This window comes from Schistocerca nitens, chromosome 2, assembly GCF_023898315.1.
Source record: "Schistocerca nitens isolate TAMUIC-IGC-003100 chromosome 2, iqSchNite1.1, whole genome shotgun sequence".
In the NCBI taxonomy this organism is placed as follows: Eukaryota; Metazoa; Arthropoda; class Insecta; order Orthoptera; family Acrididae; genus Schistocerca; species Schistocerca nitens.
Genome location: NC_064615.1, coordinates 196,987,939 through 197,008,951, shown reverse-complemented (window position 1 = coordinate 197,008,951; position 21,013 = coordinate 196,987,939). Strand labels below are relative to the sequence as shown.

Below are 21,013 nucleotides of genomic sequence, written 5' to 3'. Positions count from 1 at the left end.
CTTGCGAGTGCTAGTACTAAGTTGAAATACTTCAGAGTGCTAAAGTTCAGGTGAATTACTGGCGTGTGTACTATAAGTTGGAAATATTTAAGAAATGGCGTGTGCAGGACTTGAAATTAGAGACGAGTACTTCCACATGTGTGAGCCTCAATCTGTGTATGAGACAAAAGGATAAAGAGAAGTACTCGTCCAAGGTATCTGTTGAGGACTCACGTTTGTGACGAATATGATCTTAATATTACTTTGCGTGTTATGTTTCCGTGTGACCCTAGATTCAAACTCTAACACTCTGAGAGAGAAGCAAGGTGAGTCAGTCGTCTATCCAGCAACGCCACTTGGCTTGCATTGCACAGAAAGACGTGCATATATCCTCCAGAGTTCGTAGTAGCAAAGAAAAGTTACGAAGTGGGGCAGTGTCACGTGAAACTGGGATGAATACTAATTGAAGTGTGAAAGCTGAAAGTGAAGTGATTCTAACGTTGTGACTATTCTTTGTGATGCATTCTATATTGCCAGTGTGATGTATTTCATGTAATTTAAGCATGTGTGGTTTGCATGCGAGAGTAGCAAGGTAGGTTCAGAGGTAGTGGGTTATGCATGTTCCTTTCGCACCGCTCGGGCTGGAAGAAATTTTCGTGATGATGGGTGTGAGCGTCGAAGTGTGAGATACAGCAAAAGATCCACCATCCTATCCAGAAAGTGCACTGTAGCGTTAGATAATTACGAGACCAAAAGACAGAGAATCACCAATGTAAAGCCATGTCCACTGGGCGGAGTTTCTCATGTATAATAAAATGTAATGGTGTGTTTAGGTTATCTTTGAATCATAATAGAATTCATCGGAATAAAAAAGATAGTGAAAAGAAAACGATTGGTGGCCTTGTTCTTCGAATAGTGTGTAGTCATGATATCCAGAATTCATAATGTGTGCGTCATTCATATTCAGTGCGATGGCCACGTGTTGATCAAAGCCATTGGCTAAGAAAGAAAATGTGCTATTGCAAGTGCGTAGTGAACAATCAGAGTTGTGTAAATTACTAATAGTCAGATGTGTGTTATCCGTTTCCGTTGCGTAATATTCAAACAGGAGAATAATTTGTAGCTTAATTGTGGGTACTAGAGCTCATAATCAGTCACTGATGTTAGTCGACCGAGAAATAAGAATAAATCCACTAGCTTGGCAGACCACTCATCTTGCAGGCCTGACTGCTTGATGCCACAGTATGAGCAAGGCATGTGGGCGCCTCTCACTTGTTATTGGAATGTAGGCGCATGCGTGGGGTGTTTACCTTGTGCTTGATCTACAATACAGTGATCCTCCGTTGTGGTGATCACACGAGGTCAGCCGAACCTTGACAGAGAGTATGCACGCCTCCCGTCCACCGGACCCTTCACCTCCCAACTCCCCGCAAATCTGAATATTCCACGATTCGACCAACTGGCCAAATGGAGATCTACAATGAGGCCTCTCTCCAGCTGTGTCAACTGCTGATAACGTTGTCTCACTCTTGACTACTCGCGTCGGTGGAAAGGCCACGTATAGATATTGATCTTATCATAACTTCTAGTGATATTTCTCTATCTGCAGCGATCGTTAGAACTTGCTGGCCTGTAATTCCTGATGAACTGTTTCCGCTGCTACCGACTTCACTGTTTTGCTCAGTTTCAGTCATATTTCTATATTCATCTAGTATCAAGCAGCATATATACTATCTGATCTTATGAGATTGTAACACGAGGTATCCACAGGAAAACTCCCTGATTTCCAAATACAATAAAAAGAATTTTGTGTGACATAGGTACTTGCGGTTTGCCGCACCACGTGAAGCAATTGTAAACATTTATTTTCTAAGCAATTACTAGAAATATTAACACCTCAAGAGAGCATGCGCAAACAAAATTACCCATTGCTGTCCAAAGTAATTTCCGACGTGAAATTCAAAGGGTAACAAGATATGTTAAGACGATTAAACCTTTGTGTGACAAGTTCCCAGGCACTGTGAGTGTAAATAGACGTGTTCTCAGAGAAACAGCACATTTGATGAAATGGTAGACGAGATCAGAGAGACCTTCCACAGAAGCCTATCAAAGTTCAGTTCGCTCAACAGTTCGGCAGGTGCTGCATAAATAACTTCGCTTGCACGCTTACGAAGTTCAAATTGCGCAAGAGTTGAAACGAAATGACTTGCAGCTTAGCCACGAATTTGCTGTTGAAATGATGGACCGGATCGGGAAAAAACCCTAGCTATCTAGGAAATGTCGGAGTCTCTGATGAAGCAACCTCCCAGATACGTGGGAAGGTTAATCGGTACAACATTCGCACCTGGGATTCGGAAAAGCACAACAGTTTTCGGGAACATGTCAGAGACAACGAAAAGGCGAATGTATGGTGAGCGCTTGTAACGCAGTGCCTCACGTATTCTTCAGTATCTTGATTTCTCGAGTTTGTAACCATTTTTTAAATATATTTATTAATGACAAGGGGACGATGCGGGAGACCCGCACCGCCGTACTAGGCAAGGTCCTAGCGGAGGTGGTTTGCCATTGCCTTCATCCGACCGTAATGAGGATGAATGATGATGATGATGAAGACGACACAACAACACCCAGCCATCTCGAGGCAGGGAAGATCCCTGAGCCCGCCGGGAATCGAACCTGGGACCCCGTGCGCGGGAAGCGAGAACGCCACCGCAAGACCACAAGCGGCGGACTTCATAGTATAAAGCAAAACAATAATATCACTGACGCGAGTGTGCGCAGTTGGAGAGCTGAAGGCAGAGAAGTATCAGCGAAGCATCTGTGGTGTGTGTGTTTATGTGGGGACCAAACTGGTGACGTCATCGGTCCATAAACTTACACACTACTTAAACTAACTTATGATAAGAAGTACATACACACACCCATGCCCAAGGGAGGACTCGAACCTCCGGCTGGACGGACCGCGCAATCCGTGACATGGCGCCCTAAACCACGCGGCCACTCCGCACGGCAATCTGTGGTGTATAACAAACGTATGTGTTGGCGAGAAAATGCCAGAGAGTTTTGCGTCGAAAATGTTGAAGTACGCGGCCAGACAAATTATAGATGGGCAAGCAAGCATGTCGGCACAGTATACAGTCAGAAGAATTTTTTAGAAATAATGAATAATACTGTGTGACCCAAATTTATTCAAACTGCTCGCTGATCAGGGCGAGCCTGTTGCTGCCATGAATGGATCTCATAATGAACACTACGTTGCACCACAAGCAACGCATCGCAAAGTAAGATTCAACCGATATTCTGTAGCTGTGTAATAGACTCGCCAACGTCTTAGTAACTTTTTGGAAGATTATAGTGTGTCTAGTCACAGAACATTTTTTATTTTCGGAAGTTACATTATTGACCCGAGTCGTTAACCATCAGCAGCGTCCTATACTTTTACCACAAATTCCTAGAAAGTCACAAGTGAAAGAAATAATCAAAATAAGACAAATCTAATTAATAATTAATTAATAAATCTAATTAATAATTCACAGTTCATTTTCAGTCGAGCGATTGTTGAAATGAAGGGCAGTAGTAACTGTAGTTGCTCAGATAGTATTTCACTACTACTGCAGAAAATCAACTTAAATTAAAAGTGATTTAATTGAAATACATTTTCTATGACAAAAACATTCTGCTTTCCTGTAGTCGAAATACTGTACACTACACTACACTACTACACTACTACTTCCCCCATGAACCATGGACCTTGCCGTTGGTGGGGAGGCTTGCGTGCCTCAGCGATACAGATGGCCGTACCGTAGGTGCAATCACAACGTAGGGGTATCTGTTGAGAGGCCAGACAAACATGTGGTTCCTGAAGAGGGGCAGCAGCCTTTTCAGTAGTTGCAGGGGCAACAGTCTGGATGATTGACTGATCTGGCCTTGTAACATTAACCAAAACGGCCTTGCTGTGCTGGTACTGCGAACGGCTGAAAGCAAGGGGAAACTACAGCCGTAATTTTTCCCGAGGACATGCAGCTTTACTGTATGATTAAATGATGATGGCGTCCTCTTGGGTAAAATATTCCGGAGGTAAAATAGTCCCCCATTCGGATCTCCGGGCGGGGACTACTCAAGAGGACGTCGTTATCAGGAGAAAGAAAACTGGCATTCTACGGATCGGAGCGTGGAATGTCAGATCCCTTAATCGGGCAGGTAGGTTAGAAAATTTAAAAACGGAAATGGATAGGTTAAAGTTAGATATAGTGGGAATTAGTGAAGTTCGGTGGCAGGAGGAACAAGATTTTTGGTCAGGTGATTACAGGGTTATAAATACAAAATCAAATAGGGGTAATGCAGGAGTAGGTTTAATAATGAATAAAAAAATAGGAGTGCGGGTTAGCTACTACAAACAGCATAGTGAACGCATTATTGTGGCCAAGATAGACACAAAGCCCATGCCTACTACAGTAGTACAAGTTTATATGCCAACTAGCTCTGCAGATGATGAAGAAATTGATGAAATGTATGACGAGATAAAAGAAATTATTCAGGTAGTGAAGGGAGACGAAAATTTAATAGTCATGGGTGACTGGAATTCGTCAGTAGGAAAAGGGAGAGAAGGAAACATAGTAGGTGAATATGGATTGGGGGGAAGAAATGAAAGAGGAAGCCGCCTTGTAGAATTTTGCACAGAGCATAACTTAATCATAGCTAACACTTGGTTCAAGAATCATAAAAGAAGGTTGTATACCTGGAAGAATCCTGGAGATACTAATAGGTATCAGATAGATTATTTAATGGTAAGACAGAGATTTAGGAACCAGGTTTTAAATTGTAAGACATTTCCAGGGGCAGATGTGGATTCTGACCACAATCTATTGGTTATGAACTGCAGATTGAAACTGAAGAAACTGCAAAAAGGTGGGAATTTAAGGAGATGGGACCTGGATAAACTGAAAGAACCAGAGGTTGTAGAGAGTTTCAGGGAGAGCATAAGGGAACAATTGACAGGAATGGGGGAAAGAAATACAGTAGAAGAAGAATGGGTAGCTCTGAGGGATGAAGTAGTGAAGGCAGCAGAGGATCAAGTAGGTAAAAAGACGAGGGCTAATAGAAATCCTTGGGTAACAGAAGAAATATTGAATTTAATTGATGAAAGGAGAAAATATAAAAATGCAGTAAATGAAGCAGGCAAAAGGGAATACAAACGTCTCAAAAATGAGATCGACAGAAAGTGCAAAATGGCTAAGCAGCGATGGCTAGAGGGCAAATGTAAGGATGTAGAGGCTTGTCTCACTAGGGGTAAGATAGATACTGCCTACAGGAAAATTAAAGAGACCTTTGGAGAGAAGAGAACCACTTGTATGAATATCAAGAGCTCAGATGGCAACCCAGTTCTAAGCAAAGAAGGGAAGGCAGAAAGGTGGAAGGAGTATATAGAGGGTTTATACAAGGACGATGTACTTGAGGATAGTATTATGGAAATGGAAGAGGATGTAGATGAAGATGAAATGGGAGATAAGATACTGCGTGAAGAGTTTGACAGAGCACTTAAAGACCTGAGTCGAAACAAGGCCCCGGGAGTAGACAACATTCCATTAGAACTACTGATGGCCTTGGGAGAGCCAGTCATGACAAAACTCTACCATCTGGTGAGCAAGATGTATGAGACGGGCGAAATACCCACAGACTTCAAGAAGAATATAATAATTCCAATCCCAAAGAAAGGAGGTGTTGACAGATGTGAAAATTACCTAACTATCAGTTTAATAAGCCACAGCTGCAAAATACTAACACGAATTCTTTACAGACGAATGGAAAAACTGGTAGAAGCGGACCTCGGGGAAGATCAGTTTGGATTCCGTAGAAATGTTGGAACACGTGAGGCAATACTAACCTTACGACTTATCTTAGAAGAAAGATTAAGAAAAGGCAAACCTACGTTTCTATCATTTGTAGACTTAGAGAAAGCTTTTGACAACGTTAACTGGAATACTCTCTTTCAAATTCTGAAGGTGGCAGGGGTAAAATACAGGGAGCGAAAGGCTATTTACAATTTGTACAGAAACCAGATGGCAGTTATAAGAGTCGAGGGGCATGAAAGGGAAGCAGTGGTTGGGAAAGGAGTGAGACAGGGTTGTAGCCTCTCCCCGATGTTATTCAATCTGTATATTGAGCAAGCAGTGAAGGAAACAAAAGAAAAATTCGGAGTAGGTATTAAAATTCATGGAGAAGAAGTAAAAACTTTGAGGTTCGCCGATGACATTGTAATTCTGTCAGAGACAGCAAAGGACTTGGAAGAGCAGTTGAACGGAATGGACAGTGTCTTGAAAGGAGGATATAAGATGAACATCAACAAAAGCAAAACGAGGATAATGGAATGTAGTCAAATTAAATCGGGTGATGCTGAGGGAATTAGATTAGGAAATGAGACACTTAAAGTAGTAAAGGAGTTTTGCTATTTAGGGAGTAAAATAACTGATGATGGTCGAAGTAGAGAGGATATAAAATGTAGACTGGCAATGGCAAGGAAATCGTTTCTGAAGAAGAGAAATTTGTTAACACCAAATATAGATTTAAGTGTCAGGAAGTCGTTTCTGAAAGTATTTGTATGGAGTGTAGCCATGTATGGAAGTGAAACATGGACGATAACCAGTTTGGACAAGAAGAGAATAGAAGCTTTCGAAATGTGGTGCTACAGAAGAATGCTGAAGATAAGGTGGGTAGATCACGTAAATAATGAGGAGGTGTTGAATAGGATTGGGGAGAAGAGAAGTTTGTGGCACAACGTGACTAGAAGAAGGGATCGGTTGGTAGGACATGTTTTGAGGCATCAAGGGATCACAAATTTAGCATTGGAGGGCAGCGTGGAGGGTAAAAATCGTAGAGGGAGACCAAGAGATGAATACACTAAGCAGATTCAGAAGGATGTAGGTTGCAGTAGGTACTGGGAGATGAAGAAGCTTGCACAGGATAGAGTAGCATGGAGAGCTGCATCAAACCAGTCTCAGGACTGAAGACCACAACAACAACAACAACACTACTGAGGCAATACTGACCTTGCGACTTATCTCAGAAGAAAGATGAAGGAACGGCAAACCTACGTTTCTAGCATTTGTAGACTTAGAGACAGCTTTTGACAATGTTGACTGGAATACTCTCTTTCGAATTCTAAATGTGGCAGGGGTAAAATACTGGGAGCGAAAGGCTATTTACAATTTGTACAGAAAACACATGGCAGTTATAAGAGTCGAGGAGCATGAAAGGGAAGCAGTGGTTGGGAAGGGAGTGAGACCGGGTTGTAGCCTCTACCCGATGTTATTCAATCTGTATATTGAGCAAGCGGTAAAGGAAACAAAAGAAAAATTCGGATTAGGTATTAAAATCCATGGAGAAGAAATAAAAACTTTGAGGTTCGCCGATGACATTGTAATTCTGTCAGAGACAGCAAAGGACTTGGAAGAGCAGTTTAACGGAATGGACAGTGTCTTGAAAGGAGGATATAAGATGAACATCAACAAAAGCAAAACGAGGATAAGGGAATGTAGTCGAATTAAATTGGGTGATGCTGAGGGAATTAGATTAGGAAATGGGACACTTAAAGTAGTAAAGGAGTTTTGCTATTTGGGGAGCAAAATAACTGATGATGGTCGAAGTAGACCGTATATAAAATGTAGACTGGCAATGGCAAGGAAAGCGTTTCTGAAGAAGAGAAATTTGTTAACATCGAGTATAGATTGAAGTGTCAGGAAGTCGTTTCTGAAAGTATTTGTATGCAGTGTAGCCATGTATGGAAGTGAAACACGGACGATAAATAGTTTGGACAAGAAGAGAATAGAAGCTTTCGAAATGTGGTGCTACAGAAGAATGCTGAAGATTAGATGGGTAGATCACATAACTAATGATGAAGTATTGAATAGAATTGGGGAGAAGAGGAGCTTGTGGCACAACTTGACAAAAAGAAGGGACCGGTTAGTAGGACGTGTTCCGAGGCATCAAGGGATCACAAATTTAGCATTGGAGGGCAGCGTGGAGGGTACAAATCGTAGAGGGACACCAAGAGATGACTACACTAAGCAGATTCAGAAGGATGTAGGTTGCAGTAAGTACTGGGAGATGAAGAAGCTTGCACAGGATAGGGTAGCATGGAGAGCTGCATCAAACCAGTCTCAGGATTGAAGACCACAACAACAACAACTGTTTGGAAAAAGTGAAACGCCAAGACCAAGAGATGTGATCATAATGAAATTTATTCCACCGGTTAGGGACATCACACAGCACAAATGATTGGCATTACAGACCTGCACATGTACTGTAACTGTGGAAATTCAGCATCACCACGTGCAGCATTCAGAGCCACTAGACGTCGTGGCGTGGAATCAACGAGCGCCCGAATATGCTGATGGGGAATTCTCCTGCCATGCGGTTTATAGGCATGTCTACAAAACATCAACTGTGGCTACAGGAGGGTCTGAATGAACAAGTGACCGACCGACCACATCCCAGACATCTTCGATTGGCGACAAGTCAGGAGAACGGGCAGGCCAGGGAAGCAGTGGTACCCCAGATCACATAAGAAACAGATTGCCCGATCGCTTGGTCTAGCAGGCAACGCTTGTCAGGGAACGGCCACCAGGCGGCAACAGCGTCACACCCTTACTTCTGGAATTAACCACTAGATGGCACTCAGTTCTGTGAAATATGTGGCAACATCGGTCAAATGTGTGCAGCTTTCCACTATTTGGCGTCTGTGAAGTACAGCTGTTTCTGACATACCGGTGGTAGTGGATCGAGTCGTCATACCGAGGACCTACGAGTATATCAACTGTGGAATGAGTAGACGAACAAATCCTCAACTAAAAATGTTCAGATTTCCCGTCAAAGACAAAGAAAGGTTACGCGAGTGGATTTTAAATTCAGGTAAATCAATAAATCAGTTACGAGTAAGAATTAATAAAGAGCCATAAGCATTCGATCCTATTTAAATTTTGTCGATGTTATATTCGATATAACGTGGCAGCCCTTCCTGTACAAGAATCATATCATATAATTTTTAAATGAAATCTTTGCTGCGATTTGGACTTTTTAAAACTGTTCATTCACTTCACTATCGTAATTTTGGGTGTAGAGGCATTTTTGTGTGCAATGTGAAAACTGAAACCAATATAACATATGGATAACAAAATGCAAAGCATAGTGTGGTAACATTTGGTAAACAATTTAAGAAGCATTACCTTACAAGACCTTTCCCTTGGTACTTGAAAATGGCTCTAGAGCTGGAATCGCAACAGTGAAATAAATGAATAATAGCCGTCATCTAACTGTTAGATCATCGGTCCCTCTAAATCCTGATATATACTAGAGCGAACGAGTGTAAAACATCGTTTACACTGCTGCAAACGAGTATTCATAGATAATTCGCCAATGTTCACTGCCATTCGTTTATACTTGTGAACAAGCGTTTATACTGGAATGAAGGGAGGAGAATAGAAGAGAACGAGCATAACATGCAAACTATAGACGCTGCCCATTTTAATTTTTTAAATCTCTGCGCTAATAATCCTCTCACTGCTTTCACTTGAAAACAACACTCCTTATAGTAACAGGTCTGCGCGAGTGCGGATATCCCCAGTAATAACTGTGCCTGTTGCGAATATTTGCGGGTTATCTTTAAACTGTACAAAGTAAATTTTTAACATAATTATGGTTTGCCGTCTGTGGCTCTTCAAAGTTGACACCGCCAAAATATGCTCGAAAAACACGCTTTCACTTGTATATTACCGCGTTTGCAGCCCCCTTTCAACAACAATCCAAAATTCATCGTTTTGTGCCACTCTTATATCATTTACGATAAGTTACATGCAAAGTAAAAGAATTTAAATTTGAAATGACTGTCACTGAAATATGTCCAGCCTTAATTCGCATCATAATCGAGTGCGGATTTTGAAAACTTTCTAGTGTTAACCTGCACTTGGAGATCTTTTTTACCACCATAATCCGTATCAGAAGAGCTGTATAGCAAAGAGAAAATCGACGGCATGGAAGGCGAGTGTAAAACCCTTGTGACTGCAATACAGTCTGCATTTAAACAGTAACTCGCGAGAAATGTTTGTGTGTTACTTTTCATTTATTTCATTTCGCATATGATTGTGAGAAATAAACTTGGTTTGTAGAATTGCAGGAGCTAAGCTACATTCTTAGATTGAAAACTCGGGAAAAACCACAGCCGATCATGAGCTACTGTCAGCAGTGTGACGAATGCATTTCGCGCGCATCGCTCTAGCCGAACGCAAATCAGCGTCATTCACGTCACCGAAGATACAGCGTTGCCAATTCCGCGACATGGACAGGTCAGTTAGCATTGTAGCGTCGCCTGCGACATCTGTTGACCGACGCGAAAACTATTTTTACGGTTGCCTGTTCCGCCGTAAGGACGGTCAATCTGTTTCTTACATGATCTGGGGTGGTACTCATCATTCTTCGAAGAAGGCTTACACGCCCTCTCCACATGCTGCCGGGCGTTGTCCTGCTGAAATATGACATGTGGAACGGCCCGCAGGAGGGGCAGTGCCTGGGGCTGTAAAACGTCTCATTTCTACGTCTACATGGATAATCTGCATATCACATTTAAGTGCCTGGCAGAGGGTTCATCGAACCACCTTCACAGTTCTCTATTATTCCAATCTCGTATAGCGCGCGAAAAGAATGAACACCTATATCTTTCCGTACGAGCTCTGATTTCCCTTATTTTATCGTGGTGATCGTTGCGCCCTATGTAGGTCGGTGTCAACAAAATATTTTCGCATTCGGAGGAGAAACTTGCTGATTGGAATTTCGTGAGAACATTCCGTCGCAACGAAAAATGCCTTTCTTTTAATGATTTCCAGCCCAAATCCTGCATCATTTCTGTGACACTCTCTTCCATATTTCGCGATAATACAAAACGTGCTGCCTTTCTTTGAACTTTTTCGGTGTACTCCGTCAGTCCTACCTGGTAAGGATCCCACACTGTGCAGCAGTATTCTAAAAGAGGACAGACAAGCGTAGTGTAGGTAGTTTCCTTAGTAGGTCTGTTACATTTTCTAAATGTCCTGCCAATAAAACGCAGCCTTTGGTTAGCCTTCCCCACAACATTTTCTATGTGTTCTTTCCAATTTAAGTTGTTAGTAATTGTAATACCTAGGTATTTAGTTGAATTTACGGCTTTTCGTGTAACCGAAGTTTAACGAGTTCCTTTTAGTACTCATGTGGATGATCTCACACTTTTCGTTATTTAGGGTCAACTGCCACTTTTCGCACCATTCAGATATTTTTTCTAAATCGTTTTGCAGTTTGTTTTGATCTTCTGATGACTTTATTAGTCGATAAATGACAGCGTCATCTGCAAACAACGAAGACGGCTGCTCAGATTGTCTCCCAAATCGTTTATATAGATAAGGAACAGCAAAGGGCCTGTAACATAATCTTGGGGAACGCCTGAAATCATTTCTGTTTTACTCGATGACTTTTCGTCAATTACTACGAACTGTGACCTCTCTGACAGGAAATCACAAACCCAGTCACATAACTGAGACGATTTTCCATAAGCACACAATTTCAATAAGAGCCGCTTGGGTGGTTCAGTGTCAAAAGCCTCCCGGAAATCCAGAAATATGGAATCGATCTGAAATCCCTTGTCAATAGCACTCAACACTTCATGTGAATAAAGAGCTAGTTGTGTTTCACGGGAACGATGTTTTCTAAACCCGTGTTGACTGTGTGTGAATAGAACGTTTTCTTCGAGGTAATTCATAATGTTGGAGCACAATATATGTTCTAAAATCCTGCTGCATATCGACGTTAACGATATGGGCCTGTAATTTAGTGGATTACTCCTGCTACCTTTCCTGAATATTGGTGTGACCTGTGCAACTTTCCAGTCTTCGGGTACGGATCTTTCGTCGAGCGAACGGTTGTACATGATTGTTAAGTATGGAGCGGTAGCTGTTCAGATTGCCCTGAGACGTAGGAGGCGAGGTCGTGTGTTCCAGGCAATGGCGCACCAAAGCATTTCACGTTTGTCGGCTATGCCGCTCAACAACAGCGACTGCCCGACTGCGCTTACCATGGCGGTGTCGAATCACTGTAGGACAAGCTTAATGGGCACTCGTCAGAAAACACTACATTTTCCCACTCAGCATACCTGTGTCAGCGTCCATTTGGCAGTTGCGTTCTGCGGCATTGGAGGGTTTGGTCAATGTAAGCCGACGCAATGGCATTCGTGACACCAGTCCAGCCTGCAGAAGACAGCGTCGAACCATCGACACAGATATGACCGCACCCGTTGCAGCGCTCCAACGTCACGTCAACACTGTGGATGAGGTTGTTCTATCAGTTACTGCCAAGTGGACACGATGGCGGACATCTAGCGCTGTGGTCACATTCCATCCTCCAGTACACTGTCGGCACTGTATACGGTCCTCTTCTCCCAGCTGGTTCCATTTATGCCTCACTGTTGAAGCACCGTGCCCTGTACAAGCTTCAATGTCACAGAAGGTCAGACCCGCCTCCGAAGACCAAGCATTCTGCCCCATCTGAATGCACTCACATGCTGGTGTGCCACCCTATGGTGATTCGGGAAGGTATAGTGGCACCTGTTTACACGTTTCCACTTCGGGTGACGGCTCCACACCAGCTGAGCGTTGCGTAACACAGACCTGTCCGCCCACACGAAAGATTGTGAAGCTGGGCCTAAGTGCACGTCATCTCTGTGCCATTTGAATCACTTGTTATGGTCCCACTGTTCTAAGCGACCTCTTATAGTGGCGTGTTGCAGACCATTGCTTCTGAGTTTCTCACTTTTTACAAACAGTAGCGTAGTTTTGCCATTTTTTGTGTCATTTTGTAAATGACGTTATATGTGTATGCATGCGTCACATCAGTACCGAAAAATAGTTGTTACCATGAATGAGAGCTATTACGGAATAATATAAGATGCAGTCTAAGTAAAGAATGATAAACAGTTATTTGTCACCATTAAGCATATTTTCAAAAAGACAGCACTATTATGAGTTATGTAACACAGTATACTCGTAGTTTACATAAATTGTTGCTAATCATTGCTCACTATTGGTTATCATAAAGGTAACTAACATCACTGCATTCCTAATTAAAGACTTTTGTGTTCGTAGTGAACGTCTTCTGTATGTAAGCCAGCGCGTGTGTATTTTGTCAGGTGGCTGCTTTGTCTTTGCTGCGGAATATTTGTGTGATTTCAACAAAGTTGTCAAGTCCTTCTCTAAATTTCAATTTTTGCTCGTTCTGCAGCTGGCGAACTTTTTGTTCTGCAACCTAAATTCATATTAACTATATTCTGACATTCAAAATTACGTGTAACTACAATGAGATTTTAATTTATTGCCATTTTTTACATTTCTATCGCTTTGTGCGTTGTAACAAACACTCGTGCGATACTGATCAGGTTGTATGCGTATTCTGTCGGTAAGCACAGATCTTTAGATTCGATGCCTTGATTCCACTAACAGTACAACATTAGCTAGAAGTGAAACTTCCTGGCACATTAAAACTGTGTGCCGGACCGAGACTCGAACTCGGGACCTTTGCCTTTCGCGAGCAAGTGCTCTACCAACTGAGCTACCCAAGTACGAGTCACGCCCCGTCCTCACAGCTTTACTTCTGCCAGTACCTCGTCTTCTACCTTCCAAACTTTAAAGAAGCTCTCCTGCGGACCTTGCAGAGCTAGCACTCCTGAAAGAAAGGATATTGTGGAGATATGGCTTAGCCACAGCCTGGGGGATGTTTCCAGAATAATAAAACTTTACGTACACCGTAGAGCATAGGAACGTTATTTTCTGATGAAAGACAGCATACATGGACCATTTTTCTTCATCGAGCAAACAGTAACGGGAGTCGTTTATCAGGACATCCTTGAGCAAGTTGCTGTTCCTTTGCTTCTTCCCCTTCGGCCAAAAACTTCCACCGGGATGGTGTGCCACCGTACTCGAGATCACACGTTCGTGACTTCTTGGATCGAATATTTCCACAACGATGGACGAACGTAATGGACCAACCAAGTAGCCACCGCGATTGCCAGATATAACTGATCTCGATTTCTTCCGGTACAGTGAAGTGAAAGACATTGTGCATGACTCGCGCGTAGGCGACCTTAGCTATGTCCGGAAAAGAATTGTTGACCCGGTAGCCTCCGCTACTTCATCCTTGCTTGTGCGCACATCGGTTGAGGTAGAATAACGTCTCGACATTTTACAGGTTTCGAAAGTAGAAGTACATTAATTTTTTGTACAAAACTTTCTGAGTTAGTTGACACGACATTTCAAATTGCAAGTATCTTTGTCTCAGAGTTTGTTTCTAATTGCCTTTGATAATCAGGGATGTTTCATGTGGATAAATAAAGTAAGAGCCTACGGAGTATCAGACCAGCTGTGTGGTTGGATTGAAGAGTTTTTAGCAAACAGAACACAGCATGTTGTTATCAATGGAGAGACGTCTACAGACGTTAAAGTAACCTCTGGCGTGCCACAGGGGAGTGTTATGGGACCATTGCTTTTCAAAATATATAAAAATGACCTAGTAGATAGTGTCGTAAGTTCCATGCGACTTTTCGCGGATGATGCTGTAGTATACAGAGAAGTTGCAGCATTAGAAAATGGCAGCGAAATGCAGGAAGATCTGCAGCGGATAGGCACTTGGTGCAGGGAGTGGCAACTGACCCTTAGCATAGACGAATGTAATGTATTGCGAATACATACAAAGAAGGATCCTTTATTGTATGATTATATGATAGCGGAACAAACACTGGTAGCAGTTACTTCTGTAAAATATCTCGGAGTATGCGTACGGAACGATATCAAGTGGAATGATCATATAAAATTAATTGTTGGTAAGGCGGGTGCCAAGTTGAGATTCATTGGGAGAGTCCTTAGAAAATGTAGTCCATCAACAAAGGAGGTGGCTTACAAAACACTCGTTCGACCTATACTTGAGTGTTGCTCATCAGTGTGGGATCCGTACCAGATCGGGTTGACAGAGGAGATAGAGAAGATCCAAAGAAGAGCGGCGCGTTTCGTCACAGGGTTATTTGGTAAGGATGATAGCGTTACGGAGGTGTTTAGCAAACTCAAGTTACAGACTCTGAAAGAGAGGCGCTCTGCATCGCGGTGTAGCTTGCTGTCCAGGTTTCGAGAGGGTGCGTTTCTGGATGAGGTATCGAATATATTGCTTCCCCCTACTTATACCTCCCGAGCAGATCACGAATGTAAAATTAGAGAGATTCGAGTGCGCACGGAGGATTTCCGGCAGTCGTTCTTCCCTCGAACCATACGCGACTGGAACAGGAAAGGGAGGAAATGACAGTGGCACGTAAAGTGCCCTCCGCCACACACTGTTGGGTGGCCTGCGGAGTATAAATGTAGATGTAGATACGCTGGATATTTGTGCTACTCTGAGATGAAGACATTGCAATGGGAGAGGAAATCGTTGCAGACCGTAAAATAACCAGTCAGATGGTTGGTGACCCACAAGAACAAGCAAACAGATGCAGAACCTCGCCAGACCAGCGCGCGGACAAGTGCCAGCCAGCTACCTTGCATGCAGAGCACGCTGATGCTCCACACGAAAGCCTCCCCAGCGCCCCAGCGGCGGTCCGCGAGGCCGGCCCCCACGCCAGCGGCAGTGGCGGCAGCGGCTGCTAGCGCCAGTAGCGTGCCAGTGGCGGCCACGCACGCCAGCAGCCGCGGGCTGAATGGCGCCAGGAAGATGTCGCGCAGCGCGCCGCCCTCCGGCCGCCGGAAGTAGATGTTCTTCCTGCAGCATCAGCAGGAAGTGCGGGGGAGCTAAGGCAAAATGCTATAGGAACATGTACAGCAACAAAAACTGTAGTTAAAGGAACAGATTCAGTACATGGAAAAGTCAAAATAACTTCCGATCACATTTACAGCAAGAGCATCAAAATCAGGAATGCAAAAAGGATGCCCCTGTCAAATGCAAAGAAGAGATCAGGTAGATGGGCAGAGTACGTAAGGACCTGATTACGTCCGCATAGACGTGATGCTCTTGGTACACTACTGGCCATTAAAATTGCTACACCACGAAGATGACGTACTACAGACGCGAAATTTAATCGACAGGAAGAAGATGCTGTAATATGCAAATGATTAGCTTTTCAGAGCATTCAACAACGTTGGCGCCGGTGGCGACACCTACAACGTGCTGACATGACGAAAGTTTCCAACCGATCTCTCATAAACAAACAGCAGTTGACCGGCGTTGCCTGGTGAAACGTTCTTGTGATGACTCGTGTAAGGAGGAGAAATGCGTACCATGACGTTTCCGACTTTGATAAAGGTCGGATTGTAGCCTATCGCGATTGCGTTTTATCGTATCGCGGCATTGCTGCTCGCGTTGGTCGAGATTCAATGTCTCTTAGCAGAATATGGAATTGGTGGGTTCAGGAGGGTAATACGGAACGCCGTGCTGGATCCCAACGGCCTCGTATCACTAGCAGTCGAGATGACAGGCGTCTTATCCGCATGGCTGTAACGGATCGTGCAGCCACGTCTAGATCCCTGAGTCGACAGATGGGGACGTTTGCAAGACAACAACCATCTTCACGAACAGTTCGACGACGTTTGAAGCACCGTGGACTATCAGGTCGGAGACCGTGGCTGCGGTTACCCTTGACGCTGCATCAAAGACAGGAGCGCCTGCGATGTTGTACTCAACGATGAACCTGGGTGCACGAATGGCAAAACGTCTTTTTTTCGGATGAATCCAGGTTCTCTTTACAGCATCATGATGGTCGCATCCGTGTTTGGCGACATCATGGTGAACGCACATTGGAAGCGTGTATTCGTCATCGCCATACTGGCGTACCACCCGGCGTGATGGTATGGGGTGCCATTGGTTGCATGTCTTGGTCACCTCTTGTTCGCATTGACGGCACTTTGAACAGTGGACGTTACAGTTGTCATGTGTTACGACCCGTGGCTCTAACCTTCATTCTATCCCTGGGAAACCCTACATTTCAGCAGGATAATGCACGACCGCGTGTTGCAGGTCCTGTACGGGCCTTTCTGGATACAGAAAATGTTCGACTGCTGCCCTGGCCAGCACGTTCTCCAGATCTCTCACCAACTGAAAACGTCTGATGAATGGTGGCCGAGCATCTGGCTGGTCACAATACGCCAGTCACTACTCTTGATGAACTGTGGTATCGTGTTGAAGCTGCGTGGGCAGCTGTACCTGTACACGCCATCCAAGCTCTGTTTGCCTCAATGCCCAGGCTATCAAGGCCGTTATTACGGCCAGAGTTGGTTGTTCTGGGTACTGATTTCTCGGGATCTATGCACCCAAATTGCGTCAAAATGTAATCACATGTCAGTTCTAGTACAACATATTTGTCCAATGAATACCCGTTTATCATCTGCATTTCTTCTTGGAGTAGCAATTTTAATGGCCAGTAGTGTAGATTTTTGGACCACTTCAACTGTCTTCATCCCCGCATCAAATTTACTATGGAGGTTGAAAGCGATGGAATGCTTCCATTTTTAGACGTTATGGTTTATAAAAAAGTAGATGGTATTTTGGGACACAGTGTTCACCGAAAACCGACGCACACAGATCGGTATCTGGATCCTAAGAGTTGTCATCCACCACACCAATGCAGTGGCGTCCTTAGGACTTTGGAACGGAGAGCAAATGCCATTTCCGACGCGGACAGCTTAACCCAAGAACTTGCGCATTTGATGGCTGTTTTGAAGGAAAATGGATACTCCGAGAATCAGGCTATGGAGTTTGGAACATCTCCGGAGGTGCATGAAGAGGAACATAGATCGGTGGCCTTTGTTCCTTATGCTGGAGGCATATCGTTTAAGATTGGACGAATTTTAAGGAATTTTAACGTTAAGACCGTGTTCGTCCACCTTCTAAGATTAGGGCACTACTCGACTCTGTGAAAGATGATTTGGGGCTCAGGAAACCCAGTGTGTATAAAATTTCGCGTTAATGTGGGAAAGCTTACATTGGCCGTTCGATTCGCACAATGCATGACAGGTGTGTGGAACATCGCCGTCATACGAGGCAACAACAGCCGGAAAAATTGTCAGTAGCAGAACACTGCTTAAATGAGGGACACAGTATGAAATTTGATGAAAGTGTGGTAGTTGCCAACATTTCCGGTTTTTGGAACAGTATCTATAAAGAGGCGATTGAAATTAGGTTGGCGGATAATTTAATCAACAGAGACAATGGGTTTCCTCTTGGCAAGACGTGGAATCCTGTATTGTCTCGCATCAAAATTCTTCGGTGCGGCCCTGATTGTGATATATCGTTGCCAGCAGTGTTCCACTAAGGGCGGCGCCACCTCCCTGTCTTGGAGGGCAGCAACCGTGATGGTCGGCGCATGCGCCGTGCACTGAACGGTGGCCTATATAGGACGTCGATTTGCAGTCTGGCGTCAGTTCTCAGTGGGACTCATCAGCAGAAGCAGCATTCTCCTGAAGATGGCGACCAGTTGGATCGCCGAAATATCGAGTCAAGTTGGTTTTAGGATCCGGCAGCAAACCCGAAGAGACTTTCAATATATAAGGACCTGTATGCATAGAAGAAAACGTCAGTTGACTCGGTAGAAGAAGAAATAGATGTTGATTTTAGAAAAAGTATTAATTAGATCTAGTATTACAGTCAGAATGTGACCTAGCTTCGGAACACTTGCAAGCGAAATAGACAGAAGGGATAGATTTACATATGTGTGGTGCCTCTTATTTCGATCATGTCCAAAAGAAAAGACGCCGTTCTTGGTCCTGCAGCTGTAGATATACATGATGGAATTAAATAGAAATTCTGACATCGGCTGGCATTTGGCCACTGAAATGAATTCAATAGTGACGAGTGATAATTCGTGCTGGACGGGAACTCGATGTGGCCGAGCGGTTCTAGGCGCTTCAGTCCGGAACCGCGCTGCTGCTACGGTCTCAGGTTCGAATCCTGCCTCGTGCATAGATGTGTGTGATGTCATTAGGTTGGTTAGGTTTAAGTATTTCTAAGTCTAGGGGACTGATGACCTCAGATTTTAAGTCCCATAGTGCTTAGAGCCATTTGAACCAACCGGGACTCGAACTTGGACTTCCCGCTTTACGTGGTTGGTCGTGTTAACTGCTTCGGCTATCCAAACAAACTTCCTGTCGAACCTAAATTCCCGACTTGTTACGCAATACTTAGGTAGGGCCCCCTGTCCATCATACTCATTGCTCGCAGCCTGACGCTGATCCTCCGAAGAGTTTGGGAGAGAGAGTGCTTCCGCAGCAAAATGATCTTAATGTCCGTCAAGGCGCTGTCTGTTCTGTCGGCCTGTGCAAAGTCATCCTAGGCAGGCATCATGAACAGGAGTGGTACCAAGCGGCCGCCTTTCCTCGGGTGCCTAGGACTACTACACATGTTGTCTCTGTAAATGCACCTTTTTAAAGTTCTCAATGAAGGTGGGCGGATGCGATGGAGAGCATTGCCAACCTGGAGGGTCTTCGAGGGACGTTTTGTTGTATTATTCACGTACGTTTCAATGTCGCATAACCCCCCCCCCCCTTTCCACCACCACCGTGACCACCCCGCAGGAGGGATGGAAATAATGCATAATCACCCTTTTCTGCTTCGGATCACGTTCAATTTCGTCGAACGCCTTTGAATGCTCCCTAGTGATTCCAATCTGTACACGAACGCAAAAATTGCGGTCGCACTCTACTCCAAAGAAGTTCAGTGGGGATGCAGACCCGTAATGTCCTTAGAGAAAGGATTAAACGTCTGGGGGTGTCAAAGATTACCAAGAACGTAGCCCTGTTGCGCGTAAGATTGTGAAATGTCGTTCTCGACCGCGTAGTGTGTGGGAATCAACGCTCCAAGGAAAGGGGTTGTTTCGCTGACGCCCTTTGTAACACCCACTGAGGCCTTTCCGCGTCGATTCTGAGCGACGCTGAAATATTTTCCTCGGCCACCCATACAAAAACCCCTGGATTTTAACGTTGGGTGTCACAGTTCTGACCTCCATCGCAACGGCGCCAAAGGAAGTGGTGAAATGTGGGTAACGGTATCGCGGTTGTAACGACCTTCCCATCGTGTAACAAAGCGCTGGCCATCACTGTGGTGAAATTTGATACCAATGTGACATCATTAACCCGCTTCACACGTCACATGAACTTCTGAACTCTATCTTATTTTCGCATGTGTCAACACCTTGCACCGGCCGCTGTGGCCGAGCGGTTCTAGGTCCTTCTGTCTGTAACCGCGCTGCTGCTACTCGCAGTTTCCTGCCTAGGGCATGGATGTGTGTGATGTCGTAGGTTAGTTAGGTTTAAGTAGTTCTAAGTTCTAGGGGACTGATGACCTCAGATGTTTAGTCCCATAGTGTTCAGAGCCATTTGAACCATCAACACCTTGCTGTCTGAAGCGTCATCGACCCCGAGGCTGATGTCGCAGAGCGCCACGTTTTTGCACAGTTACAGAGGAAGGTTGTAAGCACCTTTGAGCCAAATTTCAAGTTCCAATGGGATATAAATACGAGGTTTCGAAAAGTTATCCCTTAATTGCCACACCCTAGAAGCGTCTTATGTTAGCAACCGACGTCTTACTGTGCTGGATAGGAACCGTGCTGTTACGTAAACAGATGGGTGGTACGGAGCAGCCAATCTCAACTGAGGGTGGCATTGTCTAGAAAGAATACGATGTGGGAAAGAAGAGGAGCATCACATGTGATGCTCCATAACAAGGCCTATAAATGACACGAAAATCATTAGCAGTAAAGGAAATCAAAAGAAAATTGGAGAGGAATTAAAGTCCGGGAGAAAAAACAAAAACTTTGAGCTTTACCAATGACATTGTAATTCTCTCGGAGACTGCAAAGGACCTGGAAGAGCAGTTGAATTGAATGGACAGTGTCTTGAAAAGAGGACACGAAATGAACACCACCAAATGCAAACCAAGGATATGGATCGCAGTCGCCAGGGAGAAAAAACAAAAACTTTGAGCTTTACCAATGACA

At 44.2% G+C, this 21,013-nt stretch overlaps 1 protein-coding gene across 1 annotated transcript in view; it reads right to left on the bottom strand.

Moving 5' to 3' along the window:
• Positions 1 to 21,013, bottom strand: part of LOC126234919 (glutamate receptor ionotropic, delta-1-like) — a 191,641-nt gene that overhangs the window by 35,227 nt on the left and 135,401 nt on the right. The window contains exon 9 of the mRNA XM_049943659.1: positions 15,569 to 15,789. Within this exon, the coding sequence (XP_049799616.1) occupies positions 15,569 to 15,789 (221 nt within the window). The remainder of the gene's footprint in view (positions 1 to 15,568; positions 15,790 to 21,013) is intronic.